Source organism: Dermacentor albipictus, chromosome 10 (assembly GCF_038994185.2).
Source record: "Dermacentor albipictus isolate Rhodes 1998 colony chromosome 10, USDA_Dalb.pri_finalv2, whole genome shotgun sequence".
Taxonomy (NCBI): Eukaryota; Metazoa; Arthropoda; class Arachnida; order Ixodida; family Ixodidae; genus Dermacentor; species Dermacentor albipictus.
This window is the reverse complement of record NC_091830.1, coordinates 7,097,143-7,120,024: the sequence shown is the minus strand read 5'-3', so window position 1 is coordinate 7,120,024 and position 22,882 is coordinate 7,097,143. Positions and strand designations below refer to the sequence as shown.

General features: G+C 46.0%; 1 protein-coding gene across 3 annotated transcripts in view; it reads left to right on the top strand.

Annotated features, from left to right (window-relative positions):
- The window catches only part of LOC139050657 (venom metalloproteinase antarease TserMP_A-like), a 265,847-nt gene extending 247,222 nt beyond the window's left edge, over nt 1-18,625 (top strand). For all 3 annotated transcript variants that reach the window (XM_070527247.1, XM_070527248.1, XM_070527246.1), the window contains exons 9-15: nt 6,148-6,272; nt 8,291-8,340; nt 12,534-12,642; nt 12,711-12,842; nt 15,560-15,710; nt 16,966-17,076; nt 18,491-18,625. In XM_070527247.1, coding sequence (XP_070383348.1) covers nt 6,148-6,272; nt 8,291-8,340; nt 12,534-12,642; nt 12,711-12,842; nt 15,560-15,710; nt 16,966-17,076; nt 18,491-18,529 — 717 coding nt within the window. In that variant the 3' untranslated portion in view covers nt 18,530-18,625. The remainder of the gene's footprint in view (nt 1-6,147; nt 6,273-8,290; nt 8,341-12,533; nt 12,643-12,710; nt 12,843-15,559; nt 15,711-16,965; nt 17,077-18,490) is intronic.
- Nucleotides 18,626-22,882: the final 4,257 nt, after the last annotated feature.

Here is a 22,882-nt window from a genome sequence, read left to right as displayed (position 1 = left end):
ATACAACCAACTTACGTGGGCTCTCTTTAGGTGCCCCGACTGTTCGTTCTCTGTAACGCTGCAGGATTCAACTGTAACTCAACGCCTGTCCTGTTTTTCTGTGTCGCTGTTGGTGTCCTTGTGTTGGTAATGCCAAGTCCCTATTTCAATAATGATTGAACATGCCTGCTGAGATTATTTTACTCGACAACATGAGTTGCTCATTATGAACGGAAGATATTTCAAGTGTATACTAAATTTCAATGTCGATGAACGGCTTCTTGAACGCACGACAATGCATGGCCTTGGCTCCTTCTGTTGGCAAACAGCTTCCAACTTGTGGCTAACCGTGCGTGTCTGTGAACGGTAGATTTCTACTTATCATGGCATATGTACCCATGTGGGTGTTCCTGTGCTTAGACAGAACACGTGTACTCCATAGAGCGTTACGAGACTGCTCAGAAAACGAATATGGAAGGAAAAAACTATGCACGTCCCACGCAACGCACTGTGGGAATCGATGTACGTGAAGCTTTCCGTGCTGGATGCTTTGATTGACGATAACTAGAGGTGATGTTGACGGCTAAAGCTTATTTTTTTCAACCCTTAGGCTAACATGAGAGTGGTGAGTTGATGTTAAACGTTACCTTGCGTGCACCACTGCTGTTTGTCTGCGTAGTACACAGAACGCATAACATATCGCATCTCACATGGCACATCGCATTGTGGAAGAAGTATTAAACTTTAATTGGATTGTGCGGATGTGAGCAACATAACCTCGTTATCGTGAGTACAGGGCCTAAGTGTGGAGGCGAGATCACGTGGGAAGTGGCAAACCGGCAGTCGACCACTAATTACTGCATGATTAAAGAAGGAATTCATAAGTTGAGAGAAATAGTCATTGACATGGAAGGGTATAGCAACATAGGGAGTGACCATAAACGCATAATTTTGAAAATGGGATATGCAGTTGAGAAAGACTGCAAGGAGTGCAGAACGACCAGTCCAAATTTGAACAATGAAGAAATAGCCAATATAGTCACAAAAGTCGAGAAAGAACTTGGCAAATGGCCAAGGAAAGAGTGGGAATACAGTGAATTATTAGGTGTAATAATGACAGAAATGCGGAAAAAGAAGCAACGTGTTCGTTGGAAAGGAAAAAGAAAACGAAAAGCTGATGAAACAGGGAGATACAAGAAGCGATCGCCAAACGGTAGAAAGCATCCCGAAAGCACAGGCAGGAAAAAAAAGCGCCGTGGCCGCAGGATGAAGTAGCCAGTAAAGGGGAAAAATACCGTGAGAAAAAGTCTATGGTTCAAATACTGGTGCAAGCAAAGAGAAAAGCTGAAAGTGAACGTTGGTTGCCAGAAATACGTGAGAAAAAGATGGCTGCAACTAGAATATTTTGGAATGACAAAAATTATTAGGCAGGAAGTCTGGAACATTACAACAACATATCCTAGACGAAGATGGAAACAAACTGGAAGGGGAAGCGGCTTTTAAATTACATCCTAAAAATAACAGCCGAATCTTTCCAAGGCAATGCCGAGGTTGTACTTGAAGAAAAAAGAGCATGAAAGAGAACCAGATGGTAAAGGAGCTGGTGCTGGCGAATTTCAACTGGAAGAAAGCGGAAGAGAAAATTCCTAAGCGCACAGCCACATGGCTAGACGAGGTTCCCGTTAGGCTGATTAATGAACTAAGACCAAAAAGTAAGGAAACCCTTGTGAAAGCAGCGGAAAAAACTTTAAAAGATAGACGAATACCAGGCAGTTGGCGACAAAGTAGAATCAATTTAATTTATAAACGTAAGGAGGAGAAAGATAGAATTCAGTCGTATAGACCGTTGACCATTACATCGGTAGTATACAGGTTAGCAGTACAGGCAATCAAATTAAAGCTGCAAGCATGGGCAGAGAATAACGCGTTTTGGGAGAACTTCAGAATGGCTTCAGAATAGGTAGGAGTTTCGATAACTTATTTGTCGTTACCCAGAGTATCGAAATGTCAAGAGTAGAAAGAACGTCATATGTGGCCATTTTAAACATTACAAGAGCGTATGACAACATAAACCGTAACGTTTTGTGGGATATTCTGGAAGGGAAAGGCTAAGGCGAGGATTGTCTACAACTTTTGCGAGAGATTTACCTAGAAAATGCCGTTTGCGTTGAATAGGAAGGGATGGGGAGCGAGGAGAATGTAGATATCAACAAGGCACTAAGGCAGGGGTGCCCTTTATCTCCACTGCTGTTTATGATGTACATTGTTAGGATGGAGGGGCCGCTAGAAGGAAGTGATATCGGGTTTCATTTCTCATACAAACAGGCGGGTATAGTAGTAGAGCAGCAGCTTACTGGTTTATTTTATGCGGACGACATTGTGTTGCTAGCTAACGAGCAAAGTGATTTGCAACGTCTGGCTAATATCTGTGGACAGGAAGGCGAGAATTTAGGCCTGAAATTTAGCGTCAAAAATTAGGTGCTATGGTATTCAATGAAAACAGTGAACAGACAGTGGCAATACAGGGGCTGGAAATACCTCGGGTAAAAGAACATAAATATCTTGGTATAGCGGTAAACGAAGGTAATGGATACATGGAAACACAGGAAAAAAACAATAACTGTACAGGGGAAGAGAAATGCAGCCATAATGAAGCACACAGCGCAATAAGGATACAATAGGTACGAAGTGTTCCGGGTATGTGGAAAGGTGGAATGATTCCAGGACTTACTTTTGGAAATGCGGTTGTTTGCTTGAAATCAGAGGTACAATCAGGACTCGATATCAACCAAAGGTCTGCGGGACGCCTCGCATTGGGCGCTCACGGGAAGACTACAAATGAAGCTGTGCCGGGCGATATGGGCTGGACAAGTTTTGAAGTGAGGGAAGCTCACAGTAAAACTGATTATGAAGAACGACTAAGGAATAAGGAAGAAAGTGAATGGGCTGGGAGAGTGTTGAGGTATTTGTACAGAAGGAACATTGATTCACAGTGGAGGAAAAGAACTAGGAAGCTTACCAGCAAGTATGCGGCCTGTAGGGTGAGCAGCACTGCAACAAAGAACGCCAAGCGGAAAATCATAGTGTCTGAAATAATCTCATGGGTGGCGGCAGTGGAAAAGAAACCTGCAATCAGTAACAACTTAAGAGGAGAAAAACAAAATCAGGAAAGAAACAATTTATGATAACTCAAAGGGAAGCTCATTACTTTTCGAAGCGATATCGGGATGCCTTAGAACACGCACCTATAAAGCGATATATAGTAAGGAAGAAGAAGCATGTGCTTGCTTTGGTAAAGCTAGGGAAACAATGGAGCATCTTTTATTAGAATGTGGAGGTATCTGCTCAGCGGTCGATTTAGGCACCACTGGTCTCCTTGAAGCCCTTGGGTTTAGCGAGAGCAAGGGAAAAGTAAACATGTCTGCAATAGAGATTACTAAGAGGCGATTGGAAGATTGGTGGAAGAAAGTAGGGAAACGACAAAAAACTGGCACGTACAAAAACAAAGTTCTCTATAGGGGGTCAGAAAATGTGGTTATCGGACTTCATCGTGCGTTTTTTTTTTCTTTTTTTGTTACCTATGTAGGCCATTAGGCAGTATAACAGCAAGAGCATGGTGGCGCAACCCACCATCCCGTTCCAAAGGGGCGCTCATAACATCCATCGGTCCATCCATATCTGCACCGCTGTCTCGCTGAGTGGCTGCGGAAAAGCTGGCTCACGCGTCCTTGCTGCATTGCATTTCTTCAGTTAACGCGCGGCCTGCCGACTTCTCTCGCGCCTTTTGATGACTCGGACAGAATGCTTACTTGTGTCTGCGCCGTGGTGTCATCGGAAGCGCTTCCAATTCTTGCATGCCTACACGTGCTGCTGCTGCCTTCGTAGAATAAAGTGTCGATGCACCATAGCAATCCTTTTGCGTGACATGGGGCACCGCTGGGAAAATTGTATTTGAAGAAACGGCAGCAAAAATAGAGGAGGTTCTGATAACATAATTACGCAGCGCCGAATTAAGAAGCAAGGCATTCTGGTGCGAGCTATCAAAAGACGCGAGATAAGGCAGTAGGCTGCGCAATAGCCGAAGCAACGCGATGTGCGATGGACGCGTCAGCCAGCTCCACCGTAGTCACCTAGTGGAACAGCGCCACAGATGTTCAGAGTAAGTAGTATTGAAGGTTTAACCGACGAGCAGCGTAGCTCGTTAGGAAAAGCGACGCGACATGCCGGCAGGTGTGACGGGCACGCATGCGCACCGCCGCTCGAGCGCATAGTCTCGACAGCAGACGCTGCGTCGGTAGATGGCGCGTCCAACGCAGTTTGCCACGCGCTCTGGTAGTCAGTACACTTTTGTTCACGGATGTGCACGTTATCAGCGGTAGTCGTCAACAAAAATTTCCGAGTTCGCTCTCAGTTTCGCTGGGCAACATTTCACAAGAATAATAGGTAAGGGTGGCATGTGCAAAAGGATTATTTTCAGTTATTCGCATGTATTTCTTTGTTCTTCCACTACGAGAATTTCTCCCATGTATACGTCGCTAAGTTCTCAGTAAAAGTTTAGTTGTGAGTAAGCGCTTTTGTGTGTCTTCTTTACCTGCTGTTTGCATAAGAGCTGCGCTGTTTATTTTCATCAAGATATACATTAATGCAGTGAAAATTCCAACTAGCATTTATTGTAAATCAGATGTTTCGGAGTCCCTCTGGTTCCTTCTCGGTTGACATGGCCGGAAGCGCTCCGGTGCTAATGTTTAATGCTCGCTCTGGCGGCTCCGCTGTCGTATGGCGACCCTGCACAGATGATGGACAACTTAAATTATGGGATTTTAGGTGCCAAAACCACTTTCTGATTATGAGGCACGCCGTAGTGGAGGACTCCGGAAATTTCGACAACCTGGGGTTCTTTAACGTGCACCTAAATCTCAGTTCACGGGTGTTTTCGCATTTCGCCCGCATCGAAATGCGGCCGCCGTGGCCGGGATTCGATCCCGCGACCTCGTGCTCAGCAGCCTAACACCATAGCCACTGAGCAACCGCGGCAGGTGATGATGGACAACTTCTGGTTACTGTTTCCAAAGGGCAGTTCCTGTCCTCTCCCGAGAATTCCATGATTCAAAAAGGAGTCGCCTCTGGAAATGCCTCTCCAAACGCGCTCGCGGTCATTGTAGTGCTTGAGTAGGCTGCAGTACTTCACCATGGCACTACTACCGTCTCTGTTAACATGGGGATGGTCATTCGTGTGCTATCTGCCGAATTCTTCCAGCCCACTTCCTTGTTATGCCTCCGTAAGACGTTTAAACTTTGAGCAATGTATCTTGTAGAGCTTACAGAGCTCATACATGTTTGTTTGGGCACCGACATCGTCCAATTTGGTCCCAGAGAAAAGACGCCGTTCTAATGTGCTCAGACGGCTACATATGATGTAATGGTTGGTTATGTTGTCGGCACTTAGTGAAACAGGGCTGAACACAAGGCTTCTATTGCGTTACAGTTGGTTGTAGTTGATACATACATACTCACGCACCACCTTTTTTTTTCAGTAGGCATGTGCTCTTTTGGATAAGGCAAAAAAGACGCAACGGTACCGAATGGTCAGTGAAGCGGGGTGGGTGTATAGGTAGCTCATGAACTGTTCCCTATTCTACTACCAAGCTCTCGATAAGGTAGCTGTACGCCTGTTTACCCTCCGGGGCCTATAGGCATAAAACTCTCGTAAATATCAATGCACTTCTCACCATTTCAATCCTCAAAAAAGAAATCAGCCTTACTCGGAAGTACCAGGTCTGTAATAAATTTTGGTTGGGGTTTCCCGAATTTTATTGCACGAGTAAAGGTTCATGCCACTCCGCACCCATGACTCCCAAAGACATTTGCTGGGACGCGGATACATTATTGTTTTGGAGTAAGCAGCTTATTTCTCACCGTATACTGCTTACTGAAAAAGAAACGCCAGCGCAAAAAAAAAGAAAAAGAAAAAAGAACGTAGCTCCTAAACGACTGAAAAATGACTATATGTGCAATCCACTGCCATTTCATATTATAAAGACTGCATACATTGTCCTCGAGTAAGACAGTGTTTGATAATAGCAGAATGCCGAATAAAACATTCGTACGAAATCGAATAATACTGCAGACACACTCACTTCCTTATTTACTTTCTTCCTTTCGTAACAGGAGCCTCCTTTTGCCAAAAACATTCAAGGTACTATAGACACGGGTGTCACGTTGGACGGTATACTGAAATATCATGAAGATGATAAGATACCAGGGGAACCTGACGTGGTGTTTCTTGTGACCGGGTAAGCATTTGATGCTGGCTACTTCTTTCAGCTATATCTGGTGTAAGTCGTCGTGTTTAACGTAAAAAGTTGCAGTTCCGCCCAAAATGCAAATCATGAGTTGTGATAGGAAATAAGTAGACAGCTATACAAAGTACATATAGTAGCTTTATCGGCCATATAAACTTGTGAACATGCGCTAACTAACTAAATTAGCAAGCATGGTTCAGAAGAACTTCAGTTTGGCCTAGTTGTTGTTTACTGCATATCATATTGACCGCCAATAAAGACGGGTACAGCGGAAGCGAACACAAAAACAACACGGGCGTTACACCGCCCGTGTTGTTCTTGTGTTCTCTTCCGCTGTCCCTGTCTTTATTTGTGGTCAATGTGATATGCAACAAGCATGATGTCAGGCGCGTGCAAACAAACATGAACACATCTCCCTCGAGATGTGTTCATGTTCATGTTCAGAGATGTGCTATAAAAACGCTGTAGTGAGGAAGCGCGGCGGCAGCAGCTGGCGAAGTGACCTTCGTGCTGCCTCTCACTGCAACGCGAACTAAGCGGTGGGAATACAGCGATCACGAAGCACTGGGCGCACTCTGTCCTCATCGCAGATGGCTTTCTATAGGCAGGGCCCCCGTGGCCACACCATACGCAGCGTCCACCGAAGTAACACTCCCCCCGGTGTCTTACCGCGCGATGGAAAACAGTGCGCTACCTGCCTGCTGCCCTACCTTGCGCGCGCAGAGCCACCATCGTCGGCTCACCCTCGCAAGCTTTCATTCGCACATACAGCATACGGCGCCGCACGGCGACAATTTGATGGCATTCGGACTTTATACGGAACATCACGACGACATGGACTCCGATGTCAGCGACGATGGTAGAAATGCGCCTGGAGTGTCCATATATTTGCCGTCGCAATGATAGAAACGCCTAAATCTGGTTCTTGTTCTTCTTATTACATTTGACATATGGCAAATATGGCCACCGATAGGGCTGGCCATCTGAACATCATAGGTGGGAATAGATAACGAAAATGCTAAGCACTGTCAGACGTCTATAAGAATATAGCCAAGCATTAACAGCGTAAGTCCGTGGATCACGGAGAAAAAAAGAAAAAGAAAGGAGTTGAAGAAGAAGTTTACTGACTGGAAGAGGCAGAGAGGTCGGCCGGAAAGTGGAGTATCTGGCCTGCTACTCTGCGCAAACGAAGGGGAGGAGGAGAAGAAAGAGGGTCACGAGTAGAATACCGTGAACAACGCGAGCATGGACTGGTAGGGAGCGTTGTGGAAGCATAAACAGGCATAACCTACTGCTAACAAAAATTTACCAAGTCACTGTTTACACCAAACTCTCGTGCAGTCTTTAGAGCTTATGTCTGTTTGTTGGGGCACGTGCGTGGTCCAAGCACTTTCTGCACGGAGGACAGCGCCCTTCTAAAGTGCTCAGACGACTGCGAAAGACGTCTCATTGCTAGTGATGTGGCCGGCGCTCAATGAGACATCGTTCAACAAAAGACTTCATTACCGTACAGTTTGTCGTCATTACATACACAGATGCTTATTTGCTTTTCTTATACAAGTTACACGCACCTCAGGTTGTCTTAAGCACACCGCACACGTTCATCGGCTTGTCGACCTGGTGGACTGCTCGACACCGTTTCCTTAGCTTTATTTGCTTAGGAATCCGGTAAGACCTATACATAAACTGAAACGAACACAAGAATGAACTATAAAATCACCATTATTTAATGTCTTGATACAAATAGTAAAAGTAACTTTCAAACTATCATGTTGAATGTATAATGAGTACCTAATAAAAAGCAATGAGTTGCGTAAGCAATCTCAAATAGGCAATACACAAAGAACGATCAATCCTCATTAATACCGCTAATACATAATCACCCAGTGGACTTACAGTGGTACATCATTTCCTGAAGGTTTTCGGCATCACTCTTATTTTCGTGGAACTGCTCATGCCATGATACCACTACAGCTTTTTAAATAACTGCAGTTACAATATACTTTCAGCCTGGATCTGATAAAGGTGGACCATGGAAGAGTGGAGAAAGGCATAGCGGGTAAGTGCTGGTGGTGGGATGGGGTTTGTCCAAACAGAGTTTGTCTCTTAGACTGGCTCGGCAACTGCCCCACTTGAACTCCTTTTTTTTTGTGAAGGGGGTGGAGGAGGGGTCATGAAGATATGTCACCATGAGTCCTTCAATTGAGTTGCTAGCATGAATGTGAAAAGAATTATCGACGCGCCCACGTGCACTGCACGCTGTTCTTCCGGGAAGACTAACCGGACATTTCGCTACTATCTCGCGGAGTGTATCTAAACTTATCGTGAATCGCTGGCTGCCAATAAGGAAACCGCCATGAAAGGTATCAGTAAAATGTTTGAGTGAAGAGCTTCGCATGTTGGCATCACAACGAAAGAGTCCTTACCAGTTAGGTACTTTAAAGATAGCCAACCGCGACTAATGTTCAGCAGATCACCAACACTCAATTCATTCGGGCATTGCACCAACGCTGTGGTAAAAGAAACTTAGCTGTGCATAATTCACTTTTCTATACACAGAGTAAGAATACAATCTACGTACGTCATGGATGTCAGTTTAAGGACATGCAGGCTGCTTCTGCATGTTGCACCGGGTGCAATAAACCGGGTATACGCCGACGACATCACAATGCAATAAACCAATACGCCGACGACATCACCTTATGGTGCCCCGGCGGCTGCGAGGGCAGAGTCGAAGAATCCATGCAGGAGGCGATCGATGTGGTCGAGGAGTATCTCCGCCCCACCGGACTTCGATGCTCCCCCGCCAAGTCGGAGCTTCTGCTTTACAGAAAAGAGAAGGGAGGCAGACCCAAAGATTGGAAGCCAGTTTCCGAAAGCAGCATCAGTCTTCGTACTTGTGACGGGGGGGTGATACCCAGGGTCGACGTTATTCGGGTCCTCGGCATGTTTGTCGAATTCAACGGCGGGAACGGAACGGCTCTCCGCAAGATCATCGCAAAGACGGACAACGCTTTCCGCCTCGTTCGCAGAATAGCAAACCGGCACCGAGGAATGAAGGAAAACAATCTCCTCAGGCTTATCAATGCCTTCGTGCTATGTCACTTTGCGTACACAATTTCTATGCACAACTGGCTCAGAGCGGAGCGAGACAAGCTCAACGCTCTCATCCGTAAAGTGGTCAAGAGGGCTCTCGGGCTACCCATCAGGACCCATACCGAGGATCTCCTCAAGCTGGGGGTGCATAACACTGCCGAGGAGATTGCCGAGGCCCAAGAACGTGCGCAACTCACTCGCCTGAGCACCACAGCGGCAGGTAAACACATCCTCGAAGAGTTGGGTTACCACCCTGCGGGATTCCCGATGGTCAGTACCCCGATCCCTAGGTGCATTCGAGACAAGTTCGAAGTGGCCCCTGTGCCCAGAAACGTCCATCCCGTCCATAACGAGGGCAGACGCAAGGCCAGAGCAGCAGCCATCCTCAAACAGATAAAGCAACGAGACATTAGAGCAAGCTTCGTCGACGCCGCGGAGTACAGCGATGGGAAGACCTTTGCCATCGTTGTGGTCGACTCCAGCGGCAAGATTTCTAATTGCGCCTCCATTCGCACTTCAGACCCCGGAGTCGCCGAGCAAGCCGCCATCGCCCTCGCCCTGCTAGACGGTCGTGGGTCCGAGATATATAGCGATTCCAAAACGGCAGTTAGGGCTTTTCAGAAGGGTTGCATCGCCAAGCAAGCTGCTCGTCTTCTTAGCAACTCGAATCGATATGCTCTCACGCATCATTCAATCCACTGGTTTCCAGCTCACGTAGGGTCGGTCGAGGGTGCCCCCCAGAACCTGAATGAGTCTGCTCACGAGGCTGCGCTTGACCTCACCGACCGCGCTTCCTCTGCAAGAAGCACCGACTCCCCTCCTCCCTACGGCCACAGGGATGCTCCCGCTACTCATAACGAGATTATTAAATTCTTCTACATGTCTAGAAGGGTCTTTCCACCCCCTCACCCCAGGTTGAATAGGGCGCAAGCCGTTTCTCTTAGGCTTCTGCAGACTAGTACGTATCCGTGTCTGTCCGTTCTCCACGAGGCTTACCCGGACGTGTATCGCGACGACGCCTGCCCCTCCTGGGGGCAGACCTCTACTCTAGCGCACATGCTGTGGGAGTGCGGGTCAACATACCCTAAGTTCATCAAGGAGGAGTGGGACTCGCTTCTGCGTAGCCCCGCTCTGGAACAGCAAATCCTGGCTGTCCGGCGTGCCCGCGACCGGGTCGGTGGGCTAGACCTGCCGGTCCCGACGTGGGACTAGCCGGGTGCGCGACGAGTTCGCGTCCTCGCCGGACCTACAATAAATGTTTCTTCACTCACTCACTCATAAACCGGGTGACCCGAAACACGTCATCTCCTTCTGCGAGAGCTCCTACGTTTAATGCAAGAAGCCCATGTGGGTAGCCTAGCAAGATTTCCTCATTAGCACGTGCAAGACAACTAGCGTGTAAGGAGAATCCATTTTGCGAGGAGAAAGCGTAGTAAAAAGTTCAAAGTCATATCTGGAGACAACAATATATGCCGGTGTCTCAGGATAATCTTATGCTACAAGAGGCTGTTGTCAACTTTGTAGCACGACTAGGTGCTCTCCTTGCACAGAGGCGTGAGATGCAGTCACAAAGAAGAGGTTTTATTTTCTCCTCGCAGCAATATATATCTGTCGTATGAAGCGCTCTTGAATATTACAGTGTGGAATGAATAGCCGTTCGTCAACCAGAGGCGCTACTGAAGGAAAGTACATGTGAGCGGTGTGAAAAACGTTAGGAGGAATGCCTGGCCTTGCAAAAGCTGCCGGCGATCACTTGGTCCTAGGGCCACTTATAAAGGTCGGCAAGGTCCGAAGCCCATCACAATATGTCTGGTAACACAGGTCGTACGGTAAATAATGTCAGGGCATTTAGTTACATTAGACAACACTAATGGCAAATGCGGGTTCAAAGCGGAATAAAAATAGACAGGTCACGTGGGATCCATTTCAAGGCGCCTTGCTACCCTACACACGTGGTTCGCTATGGGTACTGCAGCTCCATATACCGCAACAACCTGATGAGGAACCGAAACATCTATTTGCTGAATGCGCATGTCCTCTCGGGAACAAAATCTAATTTGCATTTGTGTGTGCGCTCACAGGGCTCACGAACAAGGTGGGTCTTAGCGCGTCATCATCGTGTGATGAATGACAAGCTCCTGCTGAAGCGAATTATTTTTTGTCGTCCTTTAAATGTTTTCGCACGATGCGTGCAGTTTTCACACAGTTTATTTCCTTTCGTTATCGCGTCAATCACCTTCGTTTATCTTTTAATATATGTAGCGTCTGACAGTGGAAGTCAGATCGATCTGATATTCGCCTGATTGCCCTTTAATAAACAATGATCTACCAATTCTGTCTTGGCACGTGTAGCATGGGTGGCTTTCGTAGCATCTCTTAAATGTTCCTTGATTCGAGTGCGACGTCGCCGCCCCGTCTCGCCAATGTAGCTGGCACCACATACCGAGCAGTCGACCTTGTAGACGACACCACTTTGTTCGTCCGGAGGTGTGCGGTCCTTTGGCTTCGGGAACACGTTTCCCAATGTGTACGAGGGTTTGAACACAGTTCGAACCCCCAAAGGCCGTAAAGCCCTGCGCACTGCTTCTGATACACCGCGGACATACGGAATGCACACAAAGGAAGCTGGCCTTTCGGCCTTGCTCTCGCGGGGTTTTTGCATGCGGCGCTGCGTATCAAAGGGACACATGTTCGATTTTGACAATGTAACCACACTAGCACGGGAACACCGATGTGGCCCAAGAAAGTTCGTAGAATCATGGTTTATCCGTCGTAATCAATCTTCATGCAACTCTAACCGTGGCCCCCTGCCGGATATTTACGGCAGTTCTATAGATAAATGGGATTTATTTCTCATTTGTTGCCATTGTGTACTGACGATGCCACCCGCATAGGTGGCGAAACGTCTATGTTTTTGTTATTTTTCGTTAAGTAAAGCCAATGAAAACAACACTTTCCAGCATGAGTTCCCCTGGCTATTGGAACATTTTCTCACCGAACCTTTGGTAAACGAAAGCGACCATTAAAGAGAAATAGCGTAGCAGCAAAAATACAAACCTTAATAATCGACAACTACGCGCGTATATCCGAATGCAAGTATTTTAAATCACAAATTGCCGCTATGATATGGCTATACAATAATTTTTATTCTTTCAGGACGCGCATTCGTTGGTGCGGTATGCAGCAAGCACGGGGTCGGTGTCGGTGAAGACAAAGCAACCGCTTACAGTGGAGTCAATACTATGGCACACGAGTTGGGACATATGTAAGTGCATTTTGTGCGCCATTGGCGTAAAATTTGCATACAAATTAAATCGTTGTTCTACGGTGCAGAATGGGATCAGATCATGACACTACCCCGAGGTGCCCATGGAGTGAGGGTTACCTCATGAGTTATGTGGACGGAGGACTAAAGAAATACAGACTTTCTCCATGCACCGAAGACAGCATCCGCAAAGTCTACGGGTGAGCCGCAGTGCTTCAACCATCTTGAACTATAGGTCTGGGTTTTTCTGAGCATAACCTTTATCATAGCCCGACAGTATAGTCGAGCATTCACTAACAGTTCCTCTATCCCCAATATTATCGCAGGCCATGTACGCACTCGCACGCGTTAGTACTCGCTAAAGTTCCTACTCGTGCTCATTCATACTCACCAACACTCACTGATGCTTATAATAACTTCACTTCACACTTACTGGTAGCCCCACGAGTTCCCTCATTCTCGCATCCAATCCCGGCATTCACTCACATACATACTGCCACCCACAGTCGCCATCTCAGCCACGTTCGTGGTCGCTTCCACTAAAATTCAAAGGCGCTCACTCATGTTGATACTCACGTCAACTACACCCTTCGCTCACTCACTAACACTCTGCCTCACGCCCGTAAAAGCACTGCGGGTCAAGTAGGTGTCACTGTTCTCGACAGTATGGCGACGTATTCCTGTACTTGCGCTTGATTTGACGATACTTCAGTGTGCGGCAAACTTTTCTTCTTTTGGCGCGTCGCTGGTTTTAGACATTAGCGAGTAGTGGGGAGAGGGGGGAGGGGTACGGCTTAAAAGGTGAGGAAGAGTAGTTAGAAACGATGGATCAATTTGCGATCAAGTGAAGGGATGTACAAATAAAACCCCCTGTGCTCTTAGCTGTGCTCGGTGGTTCCACAAGTGCGTACAATCGCACTCGAGCGTAATCAGGCTCAACCCTCCACAGTTGCTTGGTTGCTATGGCATTGCGCTGCAGAGCTCGAGGTTGCGAGTTTTATCGCGGCTGCCGCACTTCGATGTGGCCTAAATCAGACAAAAACACACACGCGCACACACGCACACACGCACACACGCACGCACACACACACATACAGACGCAAAACAAAGAGGCTCGCGTGCTTAGATTTAGGCGCACGCTAAATAGCCCCAAGGAGTCAATGCTAATCCGGAGTTCGCCTCATAAATGAAATCGTGGTTCTGGCACGTAAAACGCCAGAATTTTATTAATAATACCGAATACCGCGAGATTCGGTTATCAGTTCCAGGGGCCCCATAACGTGAAAAATTCCAATCTCTTTTTATTCCAATCACCAGACGTCAATTTGCGTAACCACGGACGCAAGCATCGGGCAATGATGTGCAGCTCTGGCCTGTCCAATCAAACGTTCTCCTCGTTTATAGGAGGTCACTTTTGTTTGCTTTCCAAACGGCGTTTTGTGACCTTGCGTGAGAGACAGGTGAAGTGGGTGCGTCCAGGAAGTCATCATCATTATCATCATCATCAGCCTATTTTGTGTCTACTGCAGGACGAATGCCTCTGCCTGCGATCTCCAATTACCCCTGTCCTGCACCGACCGATTCCAATCAGCACCTGCAAATCTCTTAATTTAATCACCCCACCTAGTCTTCTGCCGTTCTCGACCTAGCTTCCCCTTTCTTGGATCCCATCCCCTAACCCTAATGCCCCCCCGGTTATCTAACCTACGCCTTACGTGACCTGCCATGCTCCATCATTTTCTGTTAATGTCAGTTAGAATTACAGGGCTAATGACGAAAAGGCGCCGAATCAGAGAGAATTATTTTTCTCTTTTTCGATATGTTCATGCATAATCAGTGTGCACACGTCATATCAGATGGGAAACCATCGCCGTTTTCGCGACGTCACGTGACACACAGGTGAAGTGGGGTGGCCCGAATTTTTTTGGCCAGTCGTGGAATGCTGGTTGCAGAATAGAAATGAAAAGTTTGTAATAGCTTTCCGTCACAGCAACCCAGCACCTGTTTACTTCTATTCAGCGTTTGTCAGCGGGGAACGCACTTTAAACGAGGTCTCAAAATTTACTTTTTGATCCGCGCTCCCCTCCGTGGACCTATAGATAAGATCAAAGATAAGTACTTCAATAATAAGCTAAGCCGTGATGCATTTGTCTTTCCAAAACACGTCTGCCAACTGCCTTTAGTTTTTGCGAGAGTGTGTTTTGTATGTTGTAATGTGAACTGCTCTCCTTATGATACTTGCAGTTCACAGTAGCCTCTAGTCTAGCTGAATTTCGGTCATCTCAGTGAAATGCGTGAATAATTGTGAACTTTATCCCGGGGTACCTCACGTGCGTAACTTTACGTAGCAAAAAGTTACTTATTAAAGATAGAGAGCGCAGGTTTCTCGCATTCTTCACTCGTGGCAACTAGCGCTTTGAGATGCTATGAGATCTTTTACCATATTCTAGTCCAGCCCATGTTTTACCTAAACGAGTTATAACATTTCCTCACTGCAGTACAATAAATTATTTGTCCTGCTATGGCCATCGTGTCCTTCTATCATGATCCCGGTCAAGCCATCATCGTCACTGTGCAGTCGGCTTGACGCTCTCGTTACTCACACGCCCACGTCGGGCACACAGTCTTTTGCCTCATGCCGAAACGTCGTGCCATCTGGTAACTGTGGAAAACCTCAAGTGATGCTAGATAGCCCGCAGCCTGCAAAATCCTTTGCATGACATTGATACCCACCCAGCGGGTAATCTGCATAGTTTATCTCTGTCTCTTACCCTTTGTAATTACACTTGTAACACTCCGCGAGGCCTACAGCGGTGATAGCCACTTACATTTCAATGAACAGCTCTCTCGTAATTGTCGGTGAATTTTCGATAAGCACTACACTATAATTTATGAACTTCACGTCTGGTCCGTGCAGGAGGCTAACGAAAGCGTGCAAAAGATTGCTCACGAGCACAAACTTGATGGAAAATCATAAGGAATACCCAGGACAAACAGTGCGAGAGAAGTACTATTGCAAGAAGGTGGTCGGTGGCAAAGGCAAGGGACTGAAGGTCTTCCCAATGAAGGTGAGCTGGAACCACCACTTTGTCAAGCGTGAATATTCGTTTGTTTGTATTGTTCGCGACAACAAAGTACACCGGCGTTCGGTAAGTGTGACAGCACTATGTTGATAATGAGACATCGTTTCACAAGTATTCGGAGTCTCGTGAACTACAGAGGCCTGTTTACTACATTCTAAAAACAGTTTCACCCTTTGGGGTGTTTACTTGCCACACAACGATAATCATCTGTCTTCATCACTGCGCTCGCCACTTTCCTGTCGAGAATGCTCTCTCATGCTGATAACGCGCATGCCGCTGCGATCCCGGAACTTCCAAGCCCTGACTTGGAAGTTCCGGGCTCGCAGCGCAAAAGAAAGGAAATGCGAGCAAGGCAGATGAAGATTATTGTTGTGTGATAAATATACACCCCAAAGGGTGCAACTGTTTTTAGAGTGTACTGCACCAATGAGAAAAACGTTGATCAATGATTAAAACATTTGTCAGTGAAGAAACGTAACTGCTTCTTAAAGAAGATTTGCATTGCAGTATGTTTCTGAGTTGGATGTCCAACACTCAATCGCAGTGCATTGTCAGAAAAATAAATTGACTATTATTTTGTATGATTGGAAAATCGTGCTGTTCGGGTTTACTCAAATATCCTTAAATTCCTTCGGAAATAACTCTCACATATAGGGCAAAGAAATAACGCCCTTAGTATTACAGGGCTCTTGGGAGGAAAAGTAGTGCTTTGTAGCTAGTTTCGTAGTCCATAGGTGAGAAGATGACCAATAGAGCCAGCCCCCAACAAATTTCACCGATTACTACATCCGGGGGTGTCAAACCTGTTGCCTATGTGGAATGTTTAGCTGACGCGTGATAGAAGCGCAAATTTAATACGTATTTCACCGCGCAAAGGACACAGGCTAGTCGTGACGTAGCAGATTGCAGTCGAGAGCATCATCCTGCAGAGCAGAACGCTGAAGTACTGGCCTCTTAGCCTGTTAGTCTGTTAGTAGCCTGTTAGTCTCTGCACTATCTAGATTATCCTTTCCACTGCGGGCAAGCATCGCCGTGGTAATGGTGCTGTCAGTCAATACGGCACTCGTGCTCACCAATGGTAATCACGGCTTTCTTGCGTGCTTAAGTTCTCTGGCGGTGATATGCGACGTGACATTTCGTGTGTGTGATCGGATACATATCCCCTCAAGCACTAACATTGTTTCACTATCTTGGTCATTCAGCAAGCATTCACTGATTCCTCCTATGCTTTCACTTGCAGCCTGTGGACGAAGCCAAGAAGTGCAAAATGCACTGCTGCTATTGGAAAGGCAATATGAGAACTTGCTGGGGTGCTACTATACTAGAAGGCATGGCTTGTATGAAGGGAAAGGTGAGTACCTCTAAAGCATGCTTCTAGTACACCGTATTGGATATTGAGGTAACTAGCACAAATCAGTCTTCGACACTTGGATGGCCTCGTTCAATCTGCTATACCAAGCGGAGCCTACCTTCTTTTTTAACCAAAACGTAACAACTCCGAGATTTGACATTTCCATAATGAGACAACGAGTCACTTATATAAGTTCATGCATTTATTCAAAAACAGTGAAACAATGTGTCTGGCGATGCCAGCAAAGTACCAAAGAGCCCGCAGTGGCCTTATTAGAATTCTCGTTCTGCGCTAAATGACAGAAAACTGGGCGAATTCGAAATGATTTACGGTTTCAGACATCGGGCGTAAGAAGATGATCACAAGAGCGATGAGAAGCGCTTACCAAACTACAGACTAAATGGCTTGTAGGATGCTGCAGAAATTAATTTGAGAAAGCTTTTATCTAGAGCAGACAAGCTATCATCTCAGTTAAGTATTGGATGAGCACAAACCGTTGTTCACTGGCCCACCAACGTTTGACCGTGCCTTACAGTGTCGTGAGTTGAATCGCATTCGCCACTTTGTTTGAACCGAAGTTCTCTCCAGACACTAGTAGAAAGGTGCGTCTTCTGATAGTCATGAGAGATCAGTAATAGCGACAGTACCTGCGTGTACCAGCATTTTTATTAACTTCCATGGAGAACTGCCATGCTTGAACCGCGATTTCCGAGAGTAAACATGTATGTCTATGATTGAAGAATTGACGCTACCTTCTTATTCCCCGCACCAATATTTTTCATGTTTTAATTATATTTGACGTTTGGTCGTTTGATCGTACAGTCGTAATTTATTGCCTCTCTTGTTTTCGGGCTTCTTTGTGACTGCTTCCTAAAAAATGAACTAGATTTGTCACTGCCAGAACAATCGGGCCAGTGGCACGAGTGAGCTCCATCTACACTGTCTCGATATGTTGTGGTTAATACTCGATGTCGAACTGCGATCATGGGCTTTGGACTTGCAGTGTTTGAAAGAATTGAAAGCGAAGTATTGGTACAGAGCACAGCCATTGTAAGTTTAACGCAAATGGGTTCTGCTGAAATCGTCATTACCTGTGAAAAGTTCGATTGCAGTTGTCTCCCATAGATTTCTTTACCAAAGTTTGGAAAAAAAGCTGGACTTCTAGAAACAAATAGCCCAACCCGAGGAATATTTCTCAACTAGAAAAACAATCTAATTATTTGTGAATAATTAAGCTTCGCTACCGGCACGATTAGACAGTCGTGAAAGGTGGCGTTTCAGCTCCTGTTTTGTGTACAAGGTCACAAAATGCTTGAGAATCAGTAATGTCTGGAAAATATGCCCATGAGGAAATGAAGAAGTGGCGTCACACAAGCTCCATCTCAAGGCACTAAAGCTTTACGTTCTTTTTCAGACGTGCAAGAGAGGAGCATGTGGAGTGCATGAATGGTGATAATTGGGACACCATTGCCACTTCAGTTCCTGTTATATATCTTGAATATAGCTACCTGAACTTTGATTCTATAAACAATAAAGTACGAAAACTCCACTGCTACTCACTTATTTGTTTATGGTTATTTATCACTGATAATGATTTCTTAAATGTATTTCTTTAGCGCGTATATGTCAATACACGCAGAGTAGCCTGTTAGTCTGAAACAAGGCTTAACAGCTTGAATCTACTGAATATTTTCTAATGAATTAGGTGATCGCAGCAAGCGTTCGAGTCAATTAGAAATTATCAGTAGATATTTATGCTTACTAAATGGCCACAGTTTTTAATGGAGCCTCTCGATGAGGCCATGTGCACTTAAATAGCGTAATATTGTTACGTAAGAAGACGCAAATGAAAAGCTATATACAAGTATATTTACAACGTAATACGCCGCACTTGGCCAAGAGGCAACAGCCCGCGCTAGCCTCTAATCGTCGTCGTCGTCTTCTTACTGCTCGCCTCTTCGTCATCGGTAATACTATTCCGTAGCACTACCCCCGGCGGCAAAAGCGCCGGCCCGGAGCGACTAAAGGCCGGACTTGGAAACAGTGTAGTAGGCCTTGAGCCTACTGACGTGCACGACATCACTAGGTGCCACAGTAGATGACGAGGTTGAGCTCACAGGGGCAATTTCGTACGTCACAGGCGTCACCTGGCGCAGCACGCAGTAGGGCCCTGTGTATCGCGAAAGGAGCTTTTGTGAAAGTCCGACGTGACGAGAGGGCGACCACAAGAGCACGAGCGCACCAGGCGAGAACTGTACGTCACGGTGGCGGGCGTTGTACTGACGCTGCTGAGTGGTTGGCGAGTCCGTCAGTCGAGCACGGGCAAGCTGGCGTGCATGGTCGGCGAGAGCGATGGCGTCGCGCGCATACTCGCGTGTTGAGATCGAAGCAGGAGGAAGTGCCGTGTCAAGGGGCAAGGTCGGTTCGCGACCGTAGAGCAGATAAAAGGGAGAAAATCCGGCGGTGTCGTGCCGGGAAGAATTATAAGCGAATGTGACGATATTATTGCTAGATGACTGGACTGATTTTCATAACATGAAATAAATCTTAAACGAAGATTAGAAAGAATATTTTGAGTGAATTTAAAATTTTAGTGATACATCTTTATTATTTCAAATTTGGGGGGATATTTTTTGTGTATATTTTATCCAAGAAGATCACTGGTCAATCTTGTGTGCAACTAGCTCGCAAGACGTACGTGGGCTGACAGTCGACATTTCCCTTACTCGTAAGCTAGAAGCTGCTGCTCATGTGAATTTTGCGTGATGCTGCAGAATCACTGCTCACTTGTGAAACTTGGGAGAAAGAACCACAGACGAAGCGTCTCCAGGTTTCTCGCTTGGTCTGGCGCTCCCTCTCTCGAGGGGCCTGTGCAAACAACTTTTGGACCTGTTGAGTGTCCAACGGAAAATATCTCGACGGACGAAGTGCTTATAAGTGCGCTACAGTGAATGTACCTATTCGAACTTGTGTATACGTGTCAATGTTAAACGAACGACCACAAATAAACGCATATAGGGTGTCCCACGTGAATTTATCCAAAATTTAAGAATATGTGAATGCCACGTCGCTGGACTTAACCTAGATAATGTTGTTTGCCGCCGCTTGGAGATACTCAGATTATGTTTTCATTCCGCCTAATTACATAATTAGTCTTTATTATTCAACTTGTCAAATAGGACAATTAGATGAAAAGTGTCAATGTGAAAATTGTAGGGCAACACGAAAAACTCCCGATACAGCTTTACGTTGCTCATTACGTGCTGCATAAAAGTGTTTATCGGAGCGTGAAAGAATCCCGCGAATGCACGCAAAGCTGCCGCGCGTGCTCGAGGCATTCACGGACTTCTTTCGCACTCGAAAAAACACTTTTATGCAGCACTTATTGAGAAACAGAAAGCTGTATAAGCTGTTTTTCCTGTTGCTCCACACTTTTCTCATTGACACTTGTCATCTAATTGTAATATTTGAGAAGTTTAATAATTAATTAAGACTAATTATGTAATTAAGGGGAATGAAAAAATCATCTGAGTATTTCCAAGCAACGGCAAACAACACTACCTTGTTGCTTTTTAGTCTCGGCGCATTTGAATATTTTTAATGTTTGCCTAAATTGGCGTGGGACACCCCGTATATATGTACCGTAATTAGTCGGTTTAGTTCGACACGGGCTCTTAGGTGCAGAGGCTTGGTGCAAAAGGTGCTGCACCGGGTTTTGCGAAGACCGTATTCTATAGACAGCAGCATGAAGGTTGCAGAGAATCTCTGAAGTGGGACGACTAGCATATTTTTAGTAGGAAAAAGAAGCCAACGGCCAAAGTCTATGCTTACTTTGCACGAAGGCTAAGAAGCTGGTCGTGCGCGCTGTAATAACAGACACCAGAGCCCAACATGGGTGACAACCATATTATTTAATTCATTATTTCCCATAGCAAGCAATTTCGCCATCGTATTCTGCCTGCAAATTTCAAAGGAACCCGCCGTAGTTGGCGTTTGATACCGTTGGCGTAGGTGAGTGATTCTTGAAACAAGAGACTTGATTAGACGCTACATGTAGATTACATATATGAAACAAGAAAATGGACTCTTGCACGGACCTTTTTAGGGCATATTTAGAGCTCAAATAGGGTATACGAACACGGGATCTTTTTAGGGGTTTGACAAGCCTCGTTTGTGTAGAGCGAAACTTCAGCACAGTTTATTTATAAGGTTAGTTTTATTTATTTAAAAGGCTGGCCGTCTATTTTGTCGAACAGTCGTGGAGCGTGCACCTTGAAGTACGCGCTATTATATGAGAAAAGCTTCACCGGCATAGGAGGTTTTCTCTAGGTTTAATGAATACGCCAGACATCTAAGTGCGCGAAAACTGTGCAAAAAGTATACAGAGTTTACGACAAGAGTTGTAAGCTGGGAATCACTGTAGTAAATTATGTAAGGACAAGGAGCTTTGACAAGCACTGAACGTCTGGCGTAAGGATTGCCACCTCAGAGTTAGGACTCACGTTAGTACAACTCAAGAACGTTTTGTGTTCGATGGCTGCTATAGGCGAAACAGAATTACCAGGAAACGTAACAGCGCATGAGCTCTCCGATGCTAATAATCGAAGAGCTCATAAAATTTATTCCGGTAAACAGAGCTACATTCCAACAAAATAGATGACAGAACGCGAAGCAAGACCATAGACTACAACGACACGTGGGGCCCCAACCCCCTCAAACTTCTGCACCCACCATCCTACGCTTATTCTAGAGAATAACCCTCACTCATACGAGTACCATATATAAGCGCACCTTACTCTCATCACATTATAATGCTCCTATTGGGAGGAACCTGCGTTACGCAACTGTAGAAAGGGCGGGGTCTACCAATTAATTACGCAGGCTACATCCCCTTTTGGACGTGTAGTAAACCAGTGAAACGATGTTATCGGTACAGAAAATTGACAGTATCAGGAGCGGTACTTTGCTAAAGATGATGAACTTTAATAAAGTAGCAGTAATGCAGGATCTACACCCCAGCAGCACGGTAGTTCGTAAAGCGTGTGTTGAGATGCGATAGTGGCGACGTGGCAGTGGCGAAATTCTTCTGGCGCCCATGAACAGCTGTCTGGCCTATCGGTTATCATCACGTGATACTATTAGTCCCAAAGAACTGGCGTCACGTGGTGGAGTGACCTCCTCAGCGTTCATCGCCTATGCAGGCTGGTAGGATGAAACGCAAAGGCTCAGCCTGTATGCTGCACTAAGCGGTCCCGTGTAAATTCCCCTTTCAGAATTTCGTATTAGGTGGTCTGTGGTGCTGCTGCACTTCGAATAATCCGGCATAAAATACATGCACTGCGCGTCGTTGAGACCAAGAACAATGAAATGAAGCGATATTTTAAATATTATGGGTTTTTACGTGCCGAAACCACGATCCCATTACGAGGCACGCCGTAGTGGAGGACACTGGACATCCTGGGGGTCTTTAACATGCACCGAAATCTGAGTACAGGGGTGTTTTCGCGTTTCGCCCCCATCTAAATGCGGTCGCCGTGACCGGGAATCGATCCCGGGACCTCGTGCTTAGCAGCCCAACACCGTAGCCACTCGGCAACCACGGCAGGTAAAAAAAGCGATATTTTGAATAGACAATTTTGTTGTAAGGAGGTGTTACGATTACCTTACTTTCAGTGATACAACTCCATGAGTGCGCCAGTGGCTTGCCAGCATCAAAAGCGGGCTAGACCTCAATGCATAAACTCGCCGTTGAAGTGCAAAATTGGAATTATATGCATTGATGCCGTATAGACTAGTTCTTCCTCTT